This window comes from Syngnathoides biaculeatus, chromosome 6 (genome assembly GCF_019802595.1).
Source record: "Syngnathoides biaculeatus isolate LvHL_M chromosome 6, ASM1980259v1, whole genome shotgun sequence".
Lineage (NCBI taxonomy): Eukaryota > Metazoa > Chordata > Actinopteri > Syngnathiformes > Syngnathidae > Syngnathoides > Syngnathoides biaculeatus.
Window position 1 is genome coordinate 31,457,303 of NC_084645.1, and position 21,356 is coordinate 31,478,658.

General features: G+C 41.8%; 2 protein-coding genes across 12 annotated transcripts; one reads left to right on the plus strand and one right to left on the minus strand.

Moving 5' to 3' along the window:
- The first annotated feature begins 359 nt into the window (after positions 1-359).
- lmf2a (lipase maturation factor 2a) lies at positions 360-18,851 on the plus strand. 11 transcript variants are annotated; one of them, XR_009795446.1, is made up of 19 exons: positions 360-664; positions 1,765-2,018; positions 2,098-2,126; positions 2,924-3,117; positions 4,008-4,186; positions 4,275-4,413; positions 5,946-6,074; positions 6,177-6,282; positions 6,367-6,463; positions 7,702-7,884; positions 8,565-8,733; positions 9,431-9,542; positions 10,025-10,133; positions 11,815-12,210; positions 15,674-15,952; positions 16,511-16,589; positions 16,771-16,957; positions 18,041-18,167; positions 18,260-18,851. XR_009795446.1 is itself a non-coding variant. In XM_061823001.1 (14 exons), the coding sequence occupies exons 1-14, from the start codon at positions 382-384 to the stop codon at positions 12,172-12,174; spliced, it is 2,343 nt and encodes a 780-aa protein (XP_061678985.1). In that variant the 5' UTR covers positions 361-381; the 3' UTR covers positions 12,175-12,881. The 11 variants fall into 11 exon arrangements, 1 of the variants encoding a protein (XP_061678985.1); XR_009795447.1 differs by having other exon boundaries at positions 16,842-16,957; XR_009795450.1 differs by having other exon boundaries at positions 15,674-15,771.
- Positions 14,550-20,551, minus strand: miox (myo-inositol oxygenase). The gene is given in 10 exon segments (XM_061823006.1): positions 14,550-14,658; positions 15,722-15,834; positions 15,914-15,963; positions 16,545-16,639; positions 16,773-16,912; positions 17,422-17,489; positions 18,291-18,453; positions 19,577-19,657; positions 20,168-20,242; positions 20,339-20,551. Coding segments are annotated over 10 exon segments (912 nt in total). The 5' UTR covers positions 20,357-20,551.
- Between the last annotated feature and the right edge of the window lie 805 nt (positions 20,552-21,356).

Genomic DNA, 21,356 nt, shown 5'->3' on the forward strand with positions numbered 1-21,356 from the left:
GGGCGTGAAATTTTGTTACAAGTATCATGTAATACGGTTGGAGGTCGTTGGGTGACCCCAAAAGTTAACGTTAAGTCATAGTTACAGCAAATTGGTGTATAAAAGCAACACTTCAAGGTCAAATGTAAAACTGGACAGCGTTGTTGTTCCTAACTTTGAAACAGCGTATTGACGTGACGGTCTGAAGTCCACTCTTTAAGACGAAATAGTTTCCCCCCCCCTACTTTGTCACATAATGATTATGACAAACTCTATAACAATCATCAAAAGCATTTAATATTGCCTAATCAAAACATAGAAACTTAAACGTCATCTCACGACATTTTGCCATCATCTCGCGAGGAGTTGAGCACTTGAGCAATGAACACACCACGGCGCTAGATGTCGCTAGCGAGTGAGTGGCCACAAACGCGAGTGTTAAACGTGGTTCCTGCCAGGCAGGCAGTAGTTAGGCGGCGGAAGCCCGAGCTAACTTTCGCCCGGCTACCTCGCGTCCTACCCTGGCTTCTGCTATTCGAACGTCCCGCGGTCGGTCGGTCGTCCCGCCCATCATCAGGATCACTCCCAAACATGGGGGAAAACATTTTGCCACGGCGCATGTTCCTCTGGTGCATGGCGGCCATTTATTTAAGCGCATTTGTTTCACTCTACGTGCAAATACCAGGTAAGAAAATTTTATGGGGGAGGAGGAGTTTGACGTACTTTAGTTTGCTTTACCAAGCTACCTTGCTAGTATTAACTCGGAACTCGCCGCAGTGGCTTACGTGGCCGGGGAGCTTCTATAATGTTCTTATGCTACTTAAAGGGGACGATAAGAAAACATTAATCCACACACACGAGCTAACATGAGGATAAAGTTACCTTGTCAGATCTGAACTACATTACCCACAACTCCCAGCACACACCACTGCTATTTCTAGGTAGGAAAGCTTTGCCTTTCATGTCGTTGTTCATTCATTTTATTGAACAAGCATGGAAATGAGCCAAACATTCACACAAACATCATTGAACCAGTACTTATTTATTTATATATGTATTTAGTCTTTTGTTGTTGTTTTTTTTTAACCATAAAAGCAATGTTTTTATCCTTGACTGGTTGCCAACCAACCGCAGAGCACGCCTATAAATTTGGACCCTTCAATCTACCTATCATGGGTAATGTGGTGGAGGACTGGTTAGCACATCTGTTGCACAGTTCTCCCTGTGCCAACGTGGTCTTTATCCGGGTACTCTGGTTTTCTCCCACATCCCAAAAACATGCATGGTAGTTTGGTGAATGAACTAAATTGTCCATTGGTCTGAATTTCCATTGCCGTATGCTGCCTTTCACTCAAAGATAGCCGGAATAGCCTTTGACTTCCATGAGGATCAGTGGTACATAAAATGGATGATTGTACCGAACACGTTTTTGGAATGTGGGAGGAAATTGGAATACCTGGAGAAGGTCTACCAAGAATGCAGAGAGTATCCAAACTCCACAGTGGAAGATTGGCGCGCCGACTCGAACCGAGAGCCTCCACTGTGCAGCAGGCATGCTGTTAGCCTTAAATTAATTTATTTAATCCTGTATTAACAACCTTTTATTGTGTCAAGGTACGTTTTAAATTGGGGGTAAATGACATAACAAGAAACACAGATGGAACAAATAGCTGCTGCAAAGTCATCATTTTGAGCGAAATGAAAAAATTAAAAACCCACTCAAGAAAACTAACAAAATGAGAGAGGGCAAGGTTTACAAACTCATTTTTTTAAATCTTTTTTTAGGTCTCTATGGCAATGAGGGTTTGCTCCCTGCCCGCAAGCAGCTGCGCTACAGCGGCAAGCCTCTGGTTGAGCAGCTGCTGGCCTGGCCCACCCTGCTTTGGCTGAGCCCCCACCTTGGCCTGGACACCCAGACAGCCATGGAGCTGCTCTGCCTGGTGGGGGTTGTGCTCAGTTTAGCCGCCATGGTGGTTGGGTCACTGAGAGACAGCATGGTGTTCTTCTGCCTCTGGGTCTTGTACTTGTCCATGTATCAGGTAATATAGTACTGGTACTAGTACTGCTGGAGATGATAATGGAGAATGTGGCATCTTTTTCACTTTGTTTCTGTGACAGGTGGGGCAGGTTTTCCTCTACTTCCAATGGTGAGTGCTCGTGGTCATTCGGTCTGACACCTCAATATGGCAGAGTGGTGCTAAATTGTTACAATCCAATTGTGGGGTAAAGTCTCATGGCACACACCCAAACATAAATGTCGGTATTCACATACTCAACCTTCAGGGGTTTTTTGGAGTCTTAGAAATATCGTTTTTTCTTTTTTTTTTTGTCTTTTTTTTTCTTAAATATAAAGAAAACCACAAGTGTGCATCCATCCACCCATTTTCCAAACTACATATCCTTGGCCCAGTATACGACCTGCGGGCCAGAACCGGCCCGTCAGGTGATCCAATCCAGCCCTTGGGGTTGGAGAACACGTTCACTGCTATTTTTCAATGAAAGTAACACTTGTTGCTAATTTAGTCCATTGGATACTAGGCTGACAACACTTAAATGACATTGATGCATTTGTGAAGGCCAAACAATGGCAAGTTTCAGCAGCACACAAATTTACGGTAAGATGTCATGTTCACAATACAATGAATGATACAATGAAAATAAATGGGAATGTTTTAAGATATTGAATATTGGAAAATTTCTGTCAAAAGCTCCATCCACTTCAAAAGAGGTTTTGTTGGAACCTTTTTATTTTGTGCACTAACACAACATACTTTTTTAAATGTATACATTTACAAAGGGGGCACGCTCACTGATTTAGAATACTGTTGGACTGTTCATAATTTGCTAGAATATTCGCAACAATATAATAAATAAATTAGATCATTTTCCGTAGTTGGTGATCACTGTGACAACCCACTGAACGAGCACAATTTCATTCCCCCAGGGACAACCTGCTTCTGGAGGCGGGCTTCCTCTGCATCCTCGTGGCTCCGATGACTCTCATCAGGGGCTCTCGGGCAGTCCGCGAGCATGACCGCGTAACCTTTTGGCTCGTCCGATGGCTTCTCTTCCGCCTCATGTTTGCCTCCGGAGTGGTAAAGCTCACCTCACGCTGTCCTACTTGGTGGGGTTTAACTGGTATGACACCTTTTTGTTAAACCTCGCTACCATATGTTATAATTCAAAGACACCATTTGTCTGTTAAATAGCACATATTACATAAAAAGATCATTTAAGATTGTTTAACCATCAAGTATGGAATCCCTCAACCAAGTAAATCTTTTCTGATGTAACAGTGGCACTAATTTCCATAGTATTCACAAAAACCTTTGGCAGCAATGTTGAATGATTTGTGTGGCCAGTAATTATGTCATACTGACATAAGGCAAACTGTGTCGATTTTTCTTACTTGGATATTAACTGGACATGTGTTGCCCTTCTTGAAAGCAGGATTATCATTTTTGTTTAACCAAAATGAGACGTTTGAAAACGTTTTTTTCACTTTGGTGTACAATGATCAACATTTTTCCCTTTTATTTTGAGGTTTCGGACCAAAACATAACTGAATCATCATTAGTTCGAACAACAAACCCACTTTAATCTATTACAAAAAAATATTTGCAGCCATCATGAATAACCTATAATTGACATGCATCGACCCTTGTGAGGATAAATGTTCCAGATAATGGATGGATCAATCTGAAGTTCAGAGCTGTCTATCAAACTACTAGCCCTGTCCATTAATCAGTACAGTAGTGAAGAAGTAGATCTCAGTTCCAAAAAGTTTGGTCATTGAGTTTGTAACCCTAACCCTCTTATGTGAAATCGCAACAAACAGTAAGTGGGCAAAAATGCATTTCGCCACAAACATTATTGCAAAATGCATTTGCATCCAATTTAATTAATTGATGTAATAATCTGTAATAATTAGATGGTGACAGCCCTAGTATTTTTGTTTTTCTCAAATAGCTCACTTTGTATAGCCTGCACTGCACTAATCCCCCACCCACCCGCTTCATGTTGAACAGCGATGACATATCACTACGAAACCCAGTGCATTCCCACCCCGCTGGCCTGGTTTGCCCACCAGTTGCCCGTGTGGTGGCAGAAGCTAAGTGTGGTGGGTGCCTTCACCATCGAGATTGCCGTGCCGCTGCTTTTCTTCAGTCCACTGCGCAGGCTCAGACTCGGCGCTTTCTACTTGCAAGTGAGCACAGCATGTTGGGTCTTGAACACACACGCCCGGTGTAGTTTTTCCCAAGTCATTAAAATGATTAGTTTTCTTTTCTGTACAGGTGATGCTGCAAGTGTTAATCATTTTGTCTGGGAACTACAACTTCTTTAACCTTCTGACATTGGCCCTTTGTCTGTCCCTGCTGGACGACCGACATGTACGCTTCTGGCTTCGCACGTCAGAACACACTGAAAACACGGGTGAGACAAACTGTCCCTGTCCGTAACAAAGCGTCTTTTAGTCAAGAGTCAAGTTTATTTATCCTCCTTTAAGTGTGAATACAGTCACAAAAAAAGGTTTGACCAAAGGTAGCTAGGATAGGGTCTATATCATTCCTTTTGAGGATAAGCGGCTCAGATAATGTTTGGATGGGTAATGCGCCCTGAATACTATTTCATATGGAGCTCGATCAAATAAAATATGCCTAATCCACAACGTCGATTTTAAATCTGGATGTTTCGACTGTGAGGCAGATGTGCTAACCACTAACTTAATATCTCCATAAATGTATTTTTTTTTATTGACAGTTCTATTTGTGTTAGTGTGCCTTTAATTCCTGTTCTTCTTAAAGGTCCACTGTCATGAAATGCATGATTTTTTTAGTATGTTAATGAAAAAACAGGAGGCGGTATAGACCCATCCCCTTTTTTCACCACAAAACATGACTTTGACATTTATGGCTTTTTGTAACTCCCACCATGAAAATCCTCTCAAAGGATTTGTTTTTGAGAAGAAGCAGGAAGTGACGTACAGGGCAGTAGCTCACTCAAGCGGTCTCGTATGTTTATACTAGTTTTACCTGCCTGAAGGTAGCTCGTTGTTCCTTCGTGTTAGCCAAAATGCCGGCTCGTTGTATTGCCGGATATTGTTCAAACACTCGGGAGGATGGATTCACTCTTCATACTTTTCCAAAGGATCCGGTTCGACATGAAAAATTGATTTCACAGGTGCTTAGGACAAGAACTTCGTGGGTTCCAAATGACAGGTAGGTGTGTATACAGCTACAAAAAAAAAATAATCGGGGGAAGTAATCTGTAAGTCAGGGGTGCTAAATGTCTCTGTGCCACCGCAACTGAAGCCGTGATCGGCAGACGCGGCGCTGGCAGGGTGGCTCGTCACCGCGCTGGGCCGCAGTGGCTCATCTCCGTCGCAGAGGGGGTTCGGACGGGGAGGCGGTTTTGGCCGCAGCGGCGTCGTCACTCACGGGCGGCGTTGATCACGGCCGCGGAGGTGGATAGGGCTGGGAGGTGGTTTGGCCGTGATCCACATATCGTCTAAATATGGCTCGAAATGATTTGGTTGTAATGCCCTGGTCACTTCACTCGGTTGTGAGATCTCTTCTTCGAAAAAAGCCTCAGTGTCAGATGGGGCGTGTTGGTCTCCCATAGTAGGTGGCACAGTGTGTTTTCAAAGGCGAATGTCCCAGTGTGATGTCACGGACAGAAGTTGCAGCCAAGTTGGCTACGACTTGAATGTCGAATGACACTTCTGCAACTTTGCGCATGGATGACGCGCTCTCTGCTCATTTGTTTTTTCGTATAGACATTGAAGTGAATAATGTTAAATGTATTTTTCATTACAATATCTATTTTTAGAATGTTGATAGGCATAACACTTGACCTTTAATGTAATGACATGTAATGGTTTGTATTGTATCTTCTGCTAATTTGTATTATTTTGGCCATGTATTCCTACAATATTCATGGTTTCCCTCTTGTTTATCGCCACTAAGAGTCGAAGCTGTGGTCCTGGCCGTGTTGCATACTGGAGCTTGCAGTCTTTTCTCTGGTTATCTTTGGCGCAATTGTTTGTTTTGAGTTGAAAGTGGACCTGTCAACGAGATCTATCACTTCCAAAACAGGTACTGTATATGAAAGGGCTGTATTTTTTTTGATAAAAGCCATGTGTGTATAATGGGCACATAAAAATGATGAATTATTTTTGGGGTGTGGGGCTCCTTCAGCATTCACCTACCACCACTTCAAACAGTTTCTAAACAGTGCCACTTTCCCGTGCGTCTGGGTCGGCTTTCTATCTCTCGTTTGGGAGATGCTCACAGGCTTGTACAGGTACTAATCCTCAGCTCGTGTGTATTCTGAGTGACTTGATTTTATTCATTTTTTTCCCGATTTTAATACTTAATTTATTGCTAGGTGTGCGTGTGTGTCTGGTTTCCTAAGGAGGTTTTTCTCTACGCTACAGTGGACAGTGATTGCTGGTGCTGCAGTCGCCATGTTCACGATCAGTCTGGTGAGTTGACCTTCAGACGTTGGCATTAACTGCCACCATGCAGACAAAAGTGTATGGGCACGCCCAAGTTCTATCACACCACACTCATCCAAGCGTGGAGCTTGCTTTGTTGAATAAAGTGACTTCACCAAACAGAAATTGACTGTTTGAAACAAAGAATTGAGGACATATAATGGAAAAATGTACTTTTTATTTGCTAAATAGTTGGCACTTTGGAGTGCCTGCCCACCCATAAACAGTGAGATGCAACACCCAAGTAAATATTTAGCAGGCTGTGTTGCTCCATAACTGTGTTTGTGAGTGAACTATTTAATGTTTTGCCTGTTTCTGATGTCACCAAGCAGCTCATTTACATCATACCCCCACCACACAGTAGAACTACATGAAAAAAGTATTTATATTTCTGTCGGGAAAAAAAAAGGTTCAGAGGGCAGGGTGGAAAAAGTAAGTGAAAATTTAGATTTGATAATCGCCATGGGCGTAGGCACGGTGGTTCAGCTGGTAAAGCGTTGTCTCAATGTGCCCTGCGATTGCCTGGCAACCAGTCCAGGGTGTGCCTGGCCGGCCTCCTGCCCGTTGACAGCTGCGGTAGGCTTCAACTCTCAACGCAACTCTTGTGAGGATAAGCAGCTAAGAAAATGGATGGATGGAATCCCGTTTGGCAGGAGTAATCTCAACCAAGTGTTTTCTGTAGAAATCTTTCTGGGGAACACATAGGTGAAAATTTCTAATAGAGACCATTAAAAAACAAGCTTTTCCCCATGTGTACGCTTTAAATGCGATTAAAAGGTTAAAACACACTTTTTAAGAACTTTGTAAATGTATTTGTACAAACAAATCATTCAATAAAGCGTAAATATAGTAAACGGAGTTAAGAGGCAGGCCCTAGTGAGGTGATGGAAGTGAGTCCGTCTGAGCTGTGGCCAACAGCAGCTTCTGCGTCATTGTTCTAATTATGTTTGTGTTTTACTGCCCTCCCTGTGTTTAATAAACTGTTCAAAAGTGTGGTGACTGTGGCTCTACTTTCCCACATGTGAAGGCTTTACTCCGAGTATACTGAAACCCTTAAAGATTAAAAAATGGAACATAACAGCAAGGAAACACCGCAGGATAGGATGGCTTCGAATGGGGAAAAAAAAAAAAAAAAACCAGATGTTATCAAATGTATGTGAACACTGAAGTATTGACAAGGATTGTTTCTTTTCTTATTTTTCTTTTCTCTTCTACCCCCTTTCCAGGTGCCTTTCACTTACGTAGACTATGACTCAAATTCCAAGCTGTGGCCTGGAGTGCGTCAAGCCTACAGTCTTGTGGATCGCTACCAGTTGGTTAACTCATATGGACTGTTTCGAAGGATGACTGGCGTGGGTGGGCGTCCTGAGGTTGTCATAGAGGGAAGTAACGATGGCGGCACCTGGACGGTGAGAGGAACAAAAGTGTATTCTTTAGTCTCTTTGTTGGAATTGCTCCCTATCCACTATGAAGTGCACTATATAGCGAGGTCCGCATTTTTTTTCTGCTTGTTCAGATATGTAGTGAGTAATTATTATTCCCCCATATAGTCTCCCACAATACAGTACATCTTGAGTAGTGAACCTGTGACGGTTACTATAGGAAATACCAGAAATAGTGTGATGACAGTGGTGGTGTGCATTTCTTTACACTTTTTATGGTACTGAACCGTCACTGTCCATGGTGTAAGAAACAATCACTTCCCAATCGCTCTCGATTAAATGGTACTGCACAGCTGGACTGATCTTAGTTTCAATCACCAGGTAGAAATTAATGTTTGGTAAGAGATATAAAAGTAACTATTGTTGGTTTGAAGAAGTAACTGTAGTTTGCTGGAATCACTGAATGTTTAAACAGGGCTTTTGAGACATGTGCCATCATACAAATTTGTAACGTTTGTGACATTCCATTTAAGAAGACTGATTTGTGTTACAAGCATGGTCATGAAATTAAATTAAACTTGTAAGTCAAGGCTCAACAGTATAGTGATTAAGTATTATGGACTGAGTGAATGATTTCGAACATAGCCGAAATCTGTTCTACCCTGCTGGAGGACATTTTTGTGACATTTCTTGTTCCTCCCTTGAAGGAAATTGACTTTATGTACAAACCTGGCAATATGAGCGCAGCACCCCCATTGGTGACGCCCCACCAACCCCGCTTGGACTGGCAAATGTGGTTCGCCGCCCTTGGAACCCACACAGAGGCGCCCTGGTTCACCAGCCTCATGTATCGACTGCTGCAGGGAAAGATGGACGGTATGGCCGGTTCTAAAATTGAAATGAAATGTCAGGTCAGGGCTGGTATGCTACGTCACTTTTCATTAAATCACTCTGACCTCACAATTGTATATATTTTGTATCACTGGCCTGTGTTCTTGGTACTCTATAGAAGTTGATTTTTCTTATCATGTAGGTGTGACATTTACAATAAATCTGGCTGAGTAAAGGTATGTGTGTGAGGAGAGAATGACGTTCATGCATATATGTCCAGTAGTGCACAGTGAATTTTGCCTCACTATTAACATGTGCAGTAGTTGTCCTACTAGTTTGCCAAACCTATGCCTCTAATGTGCAGAAATGTCATACAGTGGTGGAAGTTACAAGTGGAAAAAGACATTCTACTAGTGTCCAGTAGTCGTTTTACAAGTGTGCTTAATTGTCTTATGAGTGAGGATAAACCGTACTTGAACCTTAGCTGTTGTCTCTTACCCCCCAACCCCCCGTAGTATTTGGGTTACTTTTGGACTCTACATTTCCTATAGGTGTGGGTCTGCCAGTAGTGGAATGTACAAAGGTACATTGTAGTGGGGGAAAAAAAAAGAAAATCAAAAAAGACCAATGAAATTGTATATTTTTCTGCAGGGCAGTAATTGTGAGGCATTGGTATGGGTGAGCAGTGATTGTTCATTTGGCTTCTTTCATGGCTGATGCTTTGTATGTTTGTTTTGCCCAGTCATCAAGCTGATTCAGACGGACGTCACTCGTTATCCTTTCCACCAGCAGCCTCCTGCCTACCTGCGAGCCCACCGCTACAGATACTGGTTTACGGAACCCAAGGCAGACGGGTCAGTAGTACTGCTGTATAGTGGACTCCCACTACTCGCGGGGGATAGGGAGTGGGCCTGACCACGAATAGCAAAAATCTGCAGATAATTGATGCCCATATTCTGTCCATACTTTGACATGTTTAAATCTGTCTCTACTTTGATGTGTTTTAATGGTGTGTAATGCAAACATTGCTTGAAAATATCAACTCTTTCCCCACACTTGCTGACAAGTCATGGGCAGAAAAAAAAAATCAATGCAATGGCAGGTTATGTAAATGAACCTCACTTTTGAATCACAGTAAAGTAAAATTCAGGTGGGGGGAAAAAAACACATTTTCGGAAAGGTTTATATAATTTCAAATGTGATGGTTGGCCAGGCACTTCAAAGACACACCCATGTTTACAGGCATTTAAAATACATTTTCCTCAAAAAATACATTATGACGGTTTTTATGTTCTCCACAAATTGAAATGAATTACACGCTGCTCCCTGTGTCCAGATCATATCCACAGCGCTGGTGGAGGAGGGTCTATAATGAAGAATTCTATCCTGTAGTGCATCTGGGCCACCCGTTCCTTGAGGGCATGCTAGACCAACATGGTCTTAAGGTACTCTACATAGACATCCACACAGAGGCAGGGGGCTGTGCATTTCATGTTTGAATTTACCTGTAAAAGATCAAGCTTTTAACGTCTACATATCTACACGTATGAAAGATGCTACACAATAAATACACTTAGAGTAAATCAGTTACAACTTCAATGAACAAAAATTACAATTTAAGATGGAAATGTAGACCAGTGGCTCTTAAGTGTTAATGGGCTCGCCTTACTGGGCATGACCTCACACCACTGAGCACCAGTCAGTTTTTTTCCCCAACCCAATACAGCTGGACATTCTAATGCTTGCCATTTCAGGAGATAGGCTTCTTCTTCTTTTCCTTTCAGTTTGTCCCGTTAGGGGTCGTGTCATCTTTTTCCATCTATGCCGATCTCGTGCATCTTCTTTAACACCCACTGTCCTCATGTTCTCCCTCACAACACCTCCATCCTCAGCACCCTTCTCCCAATATACTCATTCTCTCGCCTCTGGACATGTCCAAACCATCGAAGTCTGCTCTCTCTAACCTTGTCTCCAAAACATCCACCTTTGGCTGTCCCACTAAATGAGCTCATTTCTAATCCTATCCAACCTGTTCACTCCAAGCGAGATCCTCAGCATCTTCATTTCTGCTACCTCCAGTTCTGCTTCCTGTTGTTTCTTCAGTGCCACCGTCTGTAATCCGTACATCATGGCCGGCCTCACCACTGTTTTCTAAACTTTTCCCTTCATCCTTGCGGAGACTCTTCTGTCGCATAGAACACCAGACACCTTCCGCCAACTGTTCCACCCCGCTTGGACCCGTTCACTTCTTTACCTCACTCTCCATTGCTCTGTATTGTTGACCCCAGGTATTTGAAGTCATCCACCCTTGCTATCTCTTCTCCCTGGAGCTTCACTCCTCCTCCTCTCACATTCATGCACATATATTCTCTTTTACTTTGGCTAACCTTCATTCCTCTCCTTTCCAGTGTGTGCCTCCATCTTTCTAATTGTTCCTCTGCCTGCTTTCACTGCAGATCACAATATCATCTGCAAACTTCATGGTCCAATGGGATTCCAGTCTAATCTCATCTGTCAGCCTACCCATTACCACTCCAAACAGGAAGGGGCTCAGAGCTGATCCCTGATGCAATCCCACCTCCACCTTAAATTCCTCTGTCACACCTAAGGCACACCTCACCATTGTTATGGTGCCATCATACATGTCCTGTGCTATTCTAACATATTTCGCCGCCACACCAGACTTGCGCATGCAGTCCCACAGTTCCTCTCTTGGTACTCTGTCATTGGCTTTCTCTAAATCCACAAAGACACAATGTAGCTCCTTCTTCTCTAAATCCACAAAGACACAATGTAGCTCCTTCTGACCTTATCTGTACTTTTCAACTAGCATCCTCAAGGCAAATAATACATCTGTGGTACTCTTTCTAGGCATGAAACCATACTTAATTCTGTCCTGAGTCTAGCCTCCACTACTCTTTCCCATAACTTCATAGTTTGGCCCCATCATCATTATTGATTTACGGGATAGGCTAGTACTTGTAAATACACTTTTTTTCCATTCCATTTTTCTTTACATTCTCTTTTAGTCCTTGAAAGTTATGAAATGAGCGACACTTGTTACTCTAGCTACCACTGTACTTCAAATTTAATCTGAGCAATGTCAAATGACGAACAACTACACAGGACAAGTCACCTCCACGCCGGCAGTCGAACTCCGCCACGGCCCGGGCAGTGAGGTGGGTGCGCGCCCAGGTCACGGGCGTCCCCGCCCCTGTGCTCATCTGGACCCTGCTTGGCTGCAGCGCCACTTTGTGCCTGCTGCTGGCGTTGCCCGGGAGGCAAAAAAGGATCGTAGCCAATTTTGATCCAAAAGAGACTGCGCCCAATGTTAAAAAGATGGTGGGTGAGGATAAAAAGGAACATGAGAGAGGAGAGGATGAAGACAAGGGTGAGATGGAGGATGCTGATGAGGAAGAAAGGGAGGGTGTCACCAGTGATGATGAAAAGGAGGAAGAGGCAGAGACAGAAGAAGAAGAACACTAAGAGAAAGGGGCTGATGTTACTAAACTAAGTAAAGAGGTATGTGTGTATATATTTTTTCTCCCAGTTTGGGCTCACCTGTGTACAAACGAAAATCACTTCGGATGATTTAATTGTATTTGGAAAAAGAAAACACTCAATCAATCCAGGATGTTCCATCCAAGCATTTTTTTTTCTATTCATGTCAGTGCAGCACTTTTTATTTTTTTTTTCCATACACACATACACAAACGTGCCTTTTCCTTGTGTGCACAACACAAAAACATTTTTAGATAACATTAAAGTACAATAAATGATTGTCGTGAAAGTCATTTTTGTCCAACAACCCGTTTCATACCTTTTAAGAGGGAGGGAAAAAAAATTGGCATGCACTTAAAGTCCAGTGTTCCCTTGCTGTATTGTGTGGTTCACCTATTGCACAACTGGTGGCTGACCAAACATTTTTCCCCGTTGTATGTATTGTCTCTGTTACAAATTTATATAGCACCATGTGAATTATGACTTTTCAGCAGGGCAATATTGATATAAAATCCAAAATACTGTATTGGAGATTTGGTTGTGATTATATTCAGATCGTGAAGTGGGCATTATTAGAGCTGTCGACCTGTATTAAGGTCATGACTGGAGCAGTTTTGTGACATTCAGAGACATTGAGCTTGTACTCTGTACTCTGTGTATAGAGATTAAAAAGTTTGTCCATAAAATCCAAAGTATGAGATTTTTTTTCTGATGTTTTCAGTGGTAGAAGTGCCGCATGTAAAGATTAAGTTTTGATGATTAGTCTGTTTTCTGACTTTAAGATTCTTTTTACATTTAAGTGTGTAGTGTTCTGATGCAATTACAAAAAAAAAATAGATAATGGTTCCCTCCAATAGGATTGGAATGGCAAGGTTAATACTTTTTTGTTATATGATGAAGACATTTGGGTTTCAGATGATTTCAAGGTGAATGAGATAAAAGTTGGGAATTCCAGCTTTTATTCATTACCATGGTATTTCCATCGTTTGTATTAAACAACTCAAGACAGAGGACCTTTTTGTTTTAACCCACCCACTTTTCGAGTGTGCAAAATTATTGGTGATTGAAAGCCCAAAGTTTGGAGAAATAATCTGATGATCCATATCACACAAACTCATCTGTGAAGCGTGGTGGCGGTAATGTCATGGCTTGAGTTGATGCGTTTATTGTAACTAAGCGTGATGGCAAGATAATTTTATCTGTTCCAATAGTTTTGCTCACTTGGCTTCAAACACAAGGTGCCCTGTCCATTAGTTTAACATGTCTAGATCTTAGGCTAGAATAGCATGAAATAAAATAATTAATTCTGAACTTTTGTTTTATATTCATTTTTTGATCTGAAACCCAAATGTCTTAAGTGTATATAACAAAAACAAAGGAATTGACCCCTCCGTACAGGGCACTTAACCACGGCTCCTGAAGGGACGTCACGCCACGTGCGCTGACGTAAGACAAACAGTAAAAATGGCATATACAATACAATACATTCTGAACTGAGACAGACTCCATGCTTCTCATTTCATTCAAATCAACGATATGTTATAGATTCTAAATACAATACATTCTTAACTGAGAGAGACGCCATGCTTCTGATTTCATTCAATCATTCACACGTAGCAATGTTATGCTAGCGGAGAACGTCTCATTCATTTATACGAGACGTGTATTAAAAATCAAATTTAGGGCATATCTTCGTGCAATCACAGTCTGGTTAAGCTTCGGCCGCGAGCCAGCAAGAAATCAATACGTTTGTGCAGTCCGATCATCACTAAATATCGCTCGACAAAGAATAAATGTGTCAATTGTTCACACGCAGCAGTGTTATGCAAGGGAAGAACTTCGAATTAATTTATACGAGAATCAAATTAGGGCATACCTTCGTGCAAACGTGTTCTGGTTGATATTAGATGGATTTAGTTGATGATGCGGTCTTCCACAAAGTTTGATCCATCGAAGGGTACGAATCGAACTCCACCAACTAGCCTTTCGGGATACCTGTCGTCACTATTACAAAGTCCGTGACTACACCTCTTAACAATATTTTTTGTTAAATAACCCAAATACGCGATAAAACGCTAACTAAACCTATACTGGACCATGCAATGTTGTCTGAGAAAATGGCGGGAGCAAAAACGGGCTTTGGTTTATGCAGATCTTTGGCCTCTGATTGGTCAGTGACGCGGATTGCGCAATATCCACGGAGGGGTCAATTGACCTTGCTGTTCCAATACTTTTGAAGGGTACTGTATGTCTAATTCCATCTTTTGCGGTGGTGGTGGTCCAAAACCTAACCCTCTCAATAAAAAAGGGATTACTGTAATGCGCGAGTTGTTGGTGAATTTAAAACTCCATGTGCTGTTTCACCATTTCAGTATCCCAGGACAGTACTTGTTGATCAGCGACTGGTAGTACGGACGCAGCTTCTCCACGTCGGGCAGCTCGGCCACTTTTGTGTAGAGATCGAATTTGCTGCGGGAAGCAGACACACAGTTACAAAATTATTAGCCCCTGTTGGAATTACTGAACATTTCCTAAAAATACGAGAATTCCCAATGTTTACAATATTTGTAACATTTTGTATAGTAAATGAAATTATATGGATGTGTTTTGATTCACTTTCCTGCTGAATTATAGGGTTAGTGTCACCTTGAGCATTATGAACTGCAGTATATTGGAGTTTCACCAAAATCTTAAGTAATATGCCAAATACTGTAGCAATGTCAGTCTGACCCGCAGAAGATGGTGGTCTTATTTTGAGGGAAAGGGGTCTACTGTACATAATGTATAATTGAGCACCTGCAGCAAATAGCGGAAAAAGTAATTTTGTAAGTTTAATTATAGAACAAGCAGTTCTAATAATATTTGTCTTTTTAAATGTTCGCTCAGAAGAGAAACGACAAGTTACACTAACAACTTTGGCTAAACTAGGGGCCTCCCCAACATAGTAGAATCAGTCACTGTGATTTGACGAGCGGCTAGGCGCCTGCGCGCCATCGCACTCGCAAATCTGCACAGTCGAGCACAAAAAATCACATGCGTAAAATTTGTTGGTAGAAATATATACATATTGAAAGATGTCGCTTATTTTGTGTAGTCTTGATCAATGTTCCTTCTAAGCTGCGCACTTGTCGCACACTCAGCGCACATGAAAACCGATTCAGCGCAGTGAACCACAGCCTGACATTTTTTTTTTTTTTTAATTAACACAAAAGCACAGGGTCTCTGACAAGAAGCTGGTCCTCTGCCTAATTTTACTTCCTAGTTTACCTGACACTGCCCCCTCTGCTCTTAAAGTGGTACACTCATAATTACAATCAGAACACACACCTGCAACTTTATATCTGCGGGCATGACTCTTGGACCACACCCGTAACTTTTTATCTGCGGGCATGACTGACCACACCTGTACATTTTTCAAATGTGAGTGACTGTAGAATCTTTCAACAGTTTTGTAAAGTTTTCCTAATTGTATGTCTATGTATAGATTTCAGTGGGTGACTGCAAACAAGTTCTGGAATTGTACACAACTCACTTAAACTCCTGCACCCAAGACAGCATTTGCAGGTCTGTGTCGTCACACAGGTACATGTAGTCGCCTTGCGAGTGCCATGGGTAGAAGGAATGGTAGCGGATCATGTTGAGACCCTGTGTGGACCGATAACGTGGTTTAGAATCGGGATGTCACCGCGGTGGAGGATAAGCCCGGCTGGCGGACGTTACTTGCCTCCTTGGGAAGGCAGCACTTGTTGAACTGGAGAACGCGGTAAAGATATTCTTAGGGGCACAACACCAAGACATTTAGTACACCTGCAATATCAACTAGAATGACATCAGTCAAATGTATAAGAAACACTTCACAATATTACTACTAATATAGTATGGTACTACGACTGATTAAAAAGATGTTTTAAAACTTGTATCGAAGACCCTTTCATGTTTGCAGTGGTGACTACTTTCTAAATTCAGTTTCAGAGTAATCTTTGTAGTAGTCTTTGGGGTTAATACTAGAAATTGTAGAGACCTCACTCAAACCTGTTCCAGAAATTTGAAGTGGATTTATTGCCTTCGATTACGTATGCAAATATTGCTAGTATTATTATATAAATGAATTCTTTTAAATGGTCAAAAATATATTGGTTCAAATGTCGAATTGTGATTTTGCATTAAATACATTTATATGGAGCAATTTGATGGAATTTTTAATCATTAATTATAATCATTAGTGGTGAATTGTTCTGTGCTAAAATGTCCTTTTATGGTACATGGTACAATTCTACAATCAATAATAAACATTGTTCTTTTGTGTTATCTTTTTTTAAAGGCACATGTAAAGCAATTTAAATAAATGGACTCACCATCATGACCCCAGGATATGAGGACATTGTCAAGCCCGATGTTTGGTTTGTAGATTCCATATTTGGAGCTGAACAAAACAATAAAACTAAATGGAAAACTACGTCAGCAACTAAGGCTCATTAAAAAAATGACCAGATTTTTGCATTAACGTGAAAAATTTTTCTGTAAAGGACTGTTGTACTTTGTGCTATTGTTTTTTTTTTTTTTAACAAATACTGCGTTTAGGTGTCAATTTTAGCAGGAGAATATCTACCTACTTGTAGCTGGGATTTGTGTCATCTGGGTTCTCCTGGAAGGTGCTGTCTCGGAACACGATGGAGTTTTGAAAGGTGCAGCCAACAGGGAAGGTGTCACCCACCACGGCCCACTGTGGATATGCGAGGAAGTTTGTGGCCAATGGAATAAGGATTCTGTACGAACCCTGACATTGTTTACTTTCCCTTTTTTCCATGCCCATACACTGTAGTAAGATCCAAGTCACATGTGAGAATACGCTATCCTCATAATTGTCGATATGAAACTATGCAAAATGGCTGATATTAATGTTTCAGAGAATTTGTGGGATGCTTTACAGTTCTCTACTGAAAATGGTTCCATTGTGAACGTGCGGACATTTATGGCATTTGCAGTTTCACAGTTTAAAGATTCTCACCATTTTCCTTGATTTAACACACAAAGGTTAATCTAAAATTTGTTTTTGTAAACAGGTCAAATTTGTCCTTCAGTGTGCACAAACTTACTAACTACCTCAGTTCAGTAACCAAAGGTCTAACTGAACATTTTAAATATTTTTGGTTTTCTGCATTTTTTTTTTTTTTGTCACAAAGTTCACCTCAACAATGTATAATGATTACGAGAACTTAAATCCCATCTTACTTGAGGTTCATCCCACAGCGCCATGACCTTCCCAACATCGTGAATCAGACCCACTAGCTGGAACCAGTCTGAGAAGAGACATTCAAGACATAAATGATCCTTTTTTTCCATTTAGGGGGTACATCCAGTAGTTAGCCTCATAGTTCTGAGGACTGGGGTTCAAATCCTGGTCCTGCCTCTGGAGCTTGCGTGTTATCCCCCCTGCCTGCATGAATTTTCTTCAGGCACACCAGTTTCCTCCCACATCCCAAAAACGGTTTGGCGATTCTAAATTCCCCCTAGGTTTGATTGTGAGTTTGTAGGGTTTGTTTCTATGTGCCCTCCGGTTGGCTGGCAACCAGTAGAGGGTGTACCCTGCCTCCTGCCCGAAGTTAGCTGGGATAAGCTCAAGCACTTCCCCGCGACCCTTGTGAGGATAAGCGGCTCAAAAAATGGATTGCTGGATGGATGAACAATATTAGCCTTGTTGTATACTGTTATTGGTGTCTCATGAAAGTGGAGTTGCAGGACCGCAATGTGGTTAGCCTATCTGCTTGTAATCAGGAGATCCAAGTTTGAATCTCTGTGAGTTTGAATGGTTTCCTTGTTGTCTGCTTGTTTTTTTTTCCCCCCTCTCCAGGTATCCTGGCGTGCTCTCACATTCCAAAGACGTCCATGTTGGGGTCATTTATGGTGACCTGTCTTTAGATGTGAAAATGAGTGAAAGCTTGTGCCCAGTCCAGGGTGCATCCTGCCTCTCGCCCCAAGTAAGCTGTCCTACCTTCATACAATTTTTAATTTTACAGAGGGAACTTGAAACGCTTTGTGAGTGCATACCAGACAATTTTTAATTTTACAGAGGGATCTTGAAACGCTTTGTGAGTGCATACCTTTGTCTGGGTGCTCTTTGCGGATCCCCTCGGCCGTCTGGAAGGCGTGAAAGGAGTTAGGGAAGTCCACGTCCGGATCGGACTCGTCCACCAGCTGGTCCAGAGACATGACGGCATCCATCATGGACATCTCAGCGTGGCTGCAACCGCTCCATTCCAAGTGCTACGTGGAAGCCCCAAATGGATCAGTATCTTCTATTTTATTCTCTTCTGGTTTTCGTAATGCTGCTTGTGATGCTATCTGAATGTCGATATCACAAAGTTATGATTCATTCTGGGACACACCATACTGAAACCTCTTCAAACATAAAAGGCCTGACGGGCCTTAAGGAAACTGGATATTGGTTACATTTTTGAATTTTAGTCAAAACGATTCAAAATTGGACCAATATCCAATTTCGGTAGGAGGTCTCTTATTTTGATTAAATGTAATAATAACCAGTGTGCGTTCATGAAGGACTCTAAATCTGTTATTTACTGTGAAGAGACTGAAATTATGAGGATTTAGTCAATTTGAGGTTGATCCAGTTTCTATTATACAATTATACGATTATACAATTAGTTGTCTATTTCCATCCATTCTCTGAGCCGCTTATCCTCACGAAGGTCACGGGAGTGCTGGAGCCTATCCCGGCCGTCATCGAGCAGGAGGCGGCTACACCCTGAATTTCTTGTCAGCCAGTCGCATAGTTGTCTACATATTTGATCATTTTCAATTGATTGTTGAACCTCCAGTCATGACACAATGCAAAAAAAAAAACCAAGCAAGTGACAGCTTGTACGTTGAAAAAGTCAAATTGGGGTACTCGTATGTGAAGGTTCCGCTCTGTATATGAACCCAAAAACCAATCAGAGCTGCTGTGTTGTTGAACGCACAGATAAGCACTGATAAACAACATGACACCCTGCAGCGGAGGGGGAGAGGTGAACAGGGGCTGTCACCTCAAAATAGGCGGATTTCAGCCAGTCTAAAAAAGACCATGTGTAAAGTGTGCTGGTTTTGATCCTTGTCGTATTTCCATGAAAGCATGGTACGGACATGATATGTACTGTAGATGTGGGAATGGTTTTAAATATGAAAGCATCCACTTGGTCTATCTACGGTCACGCTGAACTGCAGATGTAGGTTAACCAAACAATCCTAAATTTCCGACCAAACGTCACAGCTTGGTTACTCAATCGGTAGGTAGTTGGTCGATAGAACCCTTCACCTCCCCGCAAAGTTCACAAAAACATCATGTGAATTCATAGAATGTGTGTTCGTGTGTGCAGTCTCATCCGCTCACCTTTCGCTTGACAAAGTCCACAGTCTGGTTGGCGTGCATCAGTCTGTACGTGTTGTACACATGCTCGGCGACACTCCCCGTCTAAAATGAATGAATGCAACTGGGTCGCTATAAAGTCATATACTCCATCCACGACGTGCGGTCCAATGAGTAGCAATGCATTATACTCAAAAACATACTTCATTTGCCCCTAATTCACATACAAAGGATAAAGTAATAATGTCCCTATACAATGCATCCATATAACATTTTAATAAATGAGTATATGGTTAAAAAATAAAACCTTTATACACTATTCAGATAGATGAAACTCCTCATTCTTTACATTCATTGCACAGAGAGAAAACTCTTTTATGTTATACTTTGATGATTACTGCTAACAAAAATGCGTAACCATTTCCAAAAATTTCAATTTTGAATATAAACAAATTACAATTATTTTGAATGTTGGAATCAACGTTCTGACAACAACCACAATACACTTCCACAATTAGAATGTATTGTCACTAAATCTGTTCAAATAAATTTTTTTCACATGAATATAAAACACTGACAATGCTGTGTTTCTGGTGAATGTTGTCTATAACTTGCCTCAAAGTTTCTGTAATCTTCCTTTTTGGTCTTCGGTGTCAAATTTGGCTGATATACCAGCAATGGGTCTGCACCCTGCCGTTTAAAAAAAAAAAAAAAAAAAAAAAGCAATGACATTTGGATTTATATAGAATATGTGCTGAGTTTGTTTTAGTGAAGAAGCCCACTTACCAAATTGATGAGCTTCATGCTTGTAGATGACGAGTTTGTTGTGTCACCCCGTTTATATGTCGCCTCCACCTGTGTTGTCACTCTTTAACCAAACTTCGGCGAACCTAAATGGGGTGTCTGTGCTTAACCTTGACCTTTGTGTTTGTGTGATCCTGCCCGTGCGGGAGTTTTCCACTAATTTGTTTCTACTTGTTCAGAAGTGCTCAGTGCGCTTCTTTGCGCCCCCCCCCCCCCCAACCCCACCATTTACTGTGCCACTGTTAGAATACTTGGTGATTCAGGTGAATCCAAATCAGATAAGTGTACTCGATCAATAACATGCTGAGAACAGATCAAGCGTCATTTGGCGTTGTTTGTGAATACAGCTTGTTTGGGCAGAGAAATACTGACGGAAGAGTGGCAGCCAAGACCAATGCTGAGATCTCATTGGGCACTTTGGGAACTGCCATCAAAAAACAAAGGCTCTGATTTACAGATTTACAAGTTCAGCAATTACTCAAAAGTTTACTCAAGATGTCCAAGTAATCAATAATCTTTCCATCAAGTGCACAAATCAAGGTTCATCAAGACATGGGTGAGAGTGTTTGATGTGGATGAACTTAACTGCTCTGTAATAGCGCAATTCGCAATCCTTTTGGGCGAGGTCAAGGTGTGCTGTCGGAGGGTTGTTGTTCATAGGTCACACGACACGGAAGATATCCCCAGAATCACATGTGCTAGACTTTTCATTTTTGAGTCGTAGGGACAAATCTTTGGTCGGGGATCATGTAACGCTACAAGATGTTTTTTTTGTCCATCCATCCATTTTCTTTGCCGCTTATCTTCACGGGGGTCGTGGGGAGTGCTGGAGCCTATCCCAGCTGTCAACTGGTTGGCAGCCAATCGCAGGGTATATGGAGGCAGACAGCCGCACTCACAATCACACCTAGGGGCAATTTGGAGTGTCCAATTAATGTTGCATATTTTTGGATGTGGGAGGAAAACGGAGCGGCCGGAGAAAAGCCATGTGGGTACGAGG

Excerpts from the sequence above, each read along its gene's own strand:
- lmf2a (XM_061823001.1), top strand. The coding sequence starts at position 382 with ATGTCGCTAGCGAGTGAGTGGCCACAAACGCGAGTGTTAAACGTGGTT. Across the intron at positions 665-1,764 it reads ACTCTACGTGCAAATACCAG|GTCTCTATGGCAATGAGGGT; the intron begins GTAAGAAAATTT and ends ATCTTTTTTTAG. Across the intron at positions 7,885-8,564 it reads ACGATGGCGGCACCTGGACG|GAAATTGACTTTATGTACAA; the intron begins GTGAGAGGAACA and ends CCTCCCTTGAAG.